The sequence below is a fragment of the Rhipicephalus microplus genome, chromosome 3, assembly GCF_043290135.1.
Source record: "Rhipicephalus microplus isolate Deutch F79 chromosome 3, USDA_Rmic, whole genome shotgun sequence".
NCBI classification, from domain to species: Eukaryota; Metazoa; Arthropoda; class Arachnida; order Ixodida; family Ixodidae; genus Rhipicephalus; species Rhipicephalus microplus.
In genome coordinates this window covers 265,739,296-265,742,714 of record NC_134702.1, presented here as the reverse complement: position 1 = coordinate 265,742,714, position 3,419 = coordinate 265,739,296, and the positions used below count along the sequence as shown (strand labels likewise).

The window sequence follows — 3,419 nt, the reverse complement described above, 5'->3', positions numbered from 1 at the left end:
TGTTTCTTGCCTCTGCCAAGATGGCCGCCGGCGGCTCGGCGCGGCTTCACCCCCTCCCATGGGTAAGCATAGGCGGCTTCCACTCCAGCAGTTTTTTATATCCTCCTTGATCCATACTAGAGATCTATCGAACTTTTAAGCAGGAAATTGTCAAGGAAAGGATCTATGATAATACTCGGGTAGTTCTCTACTGTATGAGGCCAGGACGGGAGTACTACGAACCAAGACATATCGGGCCATTTACGAAGGGGTAGACACAGTATGCAGTGCGTGTGGAGAGGAAGAAGAAACTGCCGAACACTTGATATTGTTCTGTAAAGGGCTTCACCCTATAGTTATGGTGGCTAGAGGGGGGAAGTGTGGCGGGCGCTGTATCCCCGCCATGGGAGAGGGATGCGCGGAACGCAATGAAAGTTCTGGCCGCCGCAAGGGGCGCTGGTGTAGTAGTAGGTGCTCGCCACGCTTGCTTTGGCACGCTCGTTCTCTCTGTGCTGTGCCGTCACCTTGTTCGGATGCTACGCGCTCGCTGTCGTTTGTTTACCCATGTGTTCTGCGAACCATACCGTCAAGTTGTGCAAGTACATGCTTCGTCCCTGGCTGTAAAGGCGGGTATAGATCGTGCTCGGAGAAGCTTTCCGTCTTTAAAGCCCCGAAGGATCTCTCGAGGCGAGAGCAATGGGCTCGAAATATTAAGCGGGCTGACAAAGAGCTGACGAGAGACAGTGTCGTTTGCGAGCGGCATTTCGACGCCAGTTTCATCGAAAGGACATACCGCCACATTATAAACGGTGAGGTTGTCGAGATACCCCGCGATTGTCCGCGTTTATCAGAAGATGCGGTGCCTACGCTGTTCCCAGACGCACCGAAGTACTTTACCAAAAAAGCGCCCGTGAAAAGAAAGGACAGAAATATATGTGAGCAGCGCGGACCTGCTAAAAAACGGCAAAAGCCGAACTCTGTCAGCAGGCAAGAGCCCGAAGCACACGTGCAGCAGCAGGAGCACGAGGATCCCAATGTTCTTCCCGAGGTGGAGACATCTGATGCAGTTCACGCCGACGCCGAAGTTCAAAGGGTGTGCGGCAACCTCCGTCTACCCGACGAAACATGGAACAAGTTAACGTTTTGCAGTGAACGTGATTCTGCGTTATACGGCGTTTGTGAGCTCGAGGGCGAGCAGGTGGACCACATCTTGCTGCCCAAGTTTGTGAAATTCAAAGCTAATAGCAGCCAACGGAACTCATTGTGTTGCTTTGTATACTTGAGGGGCAAACTGCATTCACAGTGTACCGTCTCCTCGCCGGAAGAAGCGCAGTCGGTGCTCGACAGCACACATGCACTTGCATTGTGTCAAGGCTGCGGCATGAGACCGGAAAAGCAAGGACAGTATGTATTGTTTGCTGGGAATTACTTTTCTGCCAAGCGTACTTATGTGTGTGAGAGTGGCTCCTGCATACACTGCAAATACCTCAGAAAACTGGTGCAAAACCAAATGTCGCGAAAGCGGCGTAGCGGGGGCATGTACAAACGTCAGAAGAAGCTCGCTAACACACGCCGCAGCTTGCGTACTGCTCAGAAGAAGCTGCTGAATGCAGAACGCGAATTAGCAGCGATGCGGCAGGCAAATCAACAAATTGCCGACGAGGTGCTGGGCGCTCACATTAAAAGTTTGCCTGAAAAGCAACAAATGGCTGTCAGGGCCTGCTTCGAGGCAGCTACAAGAAAATCAACATCTGGGATGTTGTATGAGAAGGAATGGATTTTGGAGTGTGTACTTCTGCGGATGCGTAGTCCTAAACTATACGAGCAGCTTCGTAAGCAAAAAGTTCTTATATTACCAAGCAGGACGTGTCTCCAGCGCTATACTCGCAGCTTCAAAAGTGGCTTTGGATTCAACAAAGCAGTTTTCAACGCCCTTGCTATCAAGACTAAAGATATGGACATCTCCAGTAGACATGGAGGCATCATCTTCGATGAGATGAAGTTGGCTGAGCATTTCAACGTCAGTGCAGCAGGTAAGCGCTACCATTTCTTCAATCGAGCATCAGATCACTGAATATGCACCACGTTTGCCCAGTATAGGGCCTGTTTTTATACTGCGGAGGCAATCAGTTTTTCGTTTTTAACTTATTTCCAGGGACAGTGGAAGGCTTCGTTGACCTCGGAAAGTTCACCCAGGAGGAAGATCGTACGACTCCAGCCGACCATGGGATGGTGATGATGTTTCAACCTTTTCAAGGTGAGGAAGCGTTATTATCAATTTTGTGTGCCAACACATGTTTACTGATAAAAGCACTTTCACTTTGCCAAATTAATGAAGAACTTCAAGTCGGCTCCTTATTAGATGTCACGTTTATTGAGAGTGCCTAGTCAGCATAGCGAATTGCACTTGTGTAAGGTGCAAGAAAGCCTGTCAATTTTGTGCGAAACAACTTAGCAGGTCAGGCAGCTGTCTTGCTATAAACATGAGTCTAACTATATGACTGATTTTGTGCAGGTGACTGGACACAGATATTGGGAGTGTTTTCATCCAAAGGCAACATCAAAGCAGAAATGCTGGCGAAGCTTCTTCTAGAGGCCATTCTACTGTCAGAACAAGCCGGACTTTTCGTCGACTTTGTATCCTGTGATGGAGCGACCTGGAATCGGAGCATGTGGAGGTCATTTGGAATTGGCGGTATGAAACAGAACTATTTGTTCTATTGTGGCCAATTTCAACATGCCTGCTATGTGCATGGGGCACGTGAAACAATATATATGCATCTCAATATCAGCGATATATTCCCAGAACAGTGAGGTTTGAAAAGCAGAGATGCTGACTGCTTCTTTTTTCTTTATTTCAGCATCCTCAGTCAAGACCACCTGCAATGTTACCCACCCTGTGGACCCCTCCAGAAAGCTTCACTTCTGCTCCGACTTCCCACATTTAGTGAAATGTGTTCGCAACTCATTTGTAAGCACCGGGTTCACCACTCAAGATGGTCGTGCGTGTGTTGAGGACATTGAGGCAGCATGGGAGAAAGACAAAAGTTCTTTAACTCTGAAGGCCATGGCACATATTACGAGAGTGCACATTCGGCCCAATTCTTTTGAGAAAATGAAAGTTAACTTGGCGTTCACACTGTTCAGTGACGAAGTTTTGAAAGGCATGTTTTTGTTCGCATCAGACATTGACGAGATTTCTCGTTCAAAACTAATGCCCACAGTGGAGCTTGTAAAGCGAATGAGTCGACTAATAGCTGTGATGACGTCCAGGTGCCCGCGAGAGGGGCTCAGACCATCATCAGAGAAAGTTGCTGAGCTCGAGGCGTTCCTTTTATTTATGGATCACTGGGAAGCAGCAGCAAAGACAGCCGGTGGGGGATTCGTGAGTAAGAGCACTGCAGAAGGTTTGCGTGTTACTTTATGTAGCACGCTTTCAC

General features: G+C 48.6%; 1 protein-coding gene across 1 annotated transcript; it reads left to right on the top strand.

The window, feature by feature from the left end:
* Positions 1 to 382: 382 nt before the first annotated feature.
* On the top strand, positions 383 to 2,271 carry LOC142803200 (uncharacterized). Its single transcript, XM_075888296.1, has one exon. The coding sequence runs from the start codon at positions 383 to 385 to the stop codon at positions 2,051 to 2,053; it is 1,671 nt and encodes a 556-aa protein (XP_075744411.1). The 3' UTR covers positions 2,054 to 2,271.
* Positions 2,272 to 3,419: the final 1,148 nt, after the last annotated feature.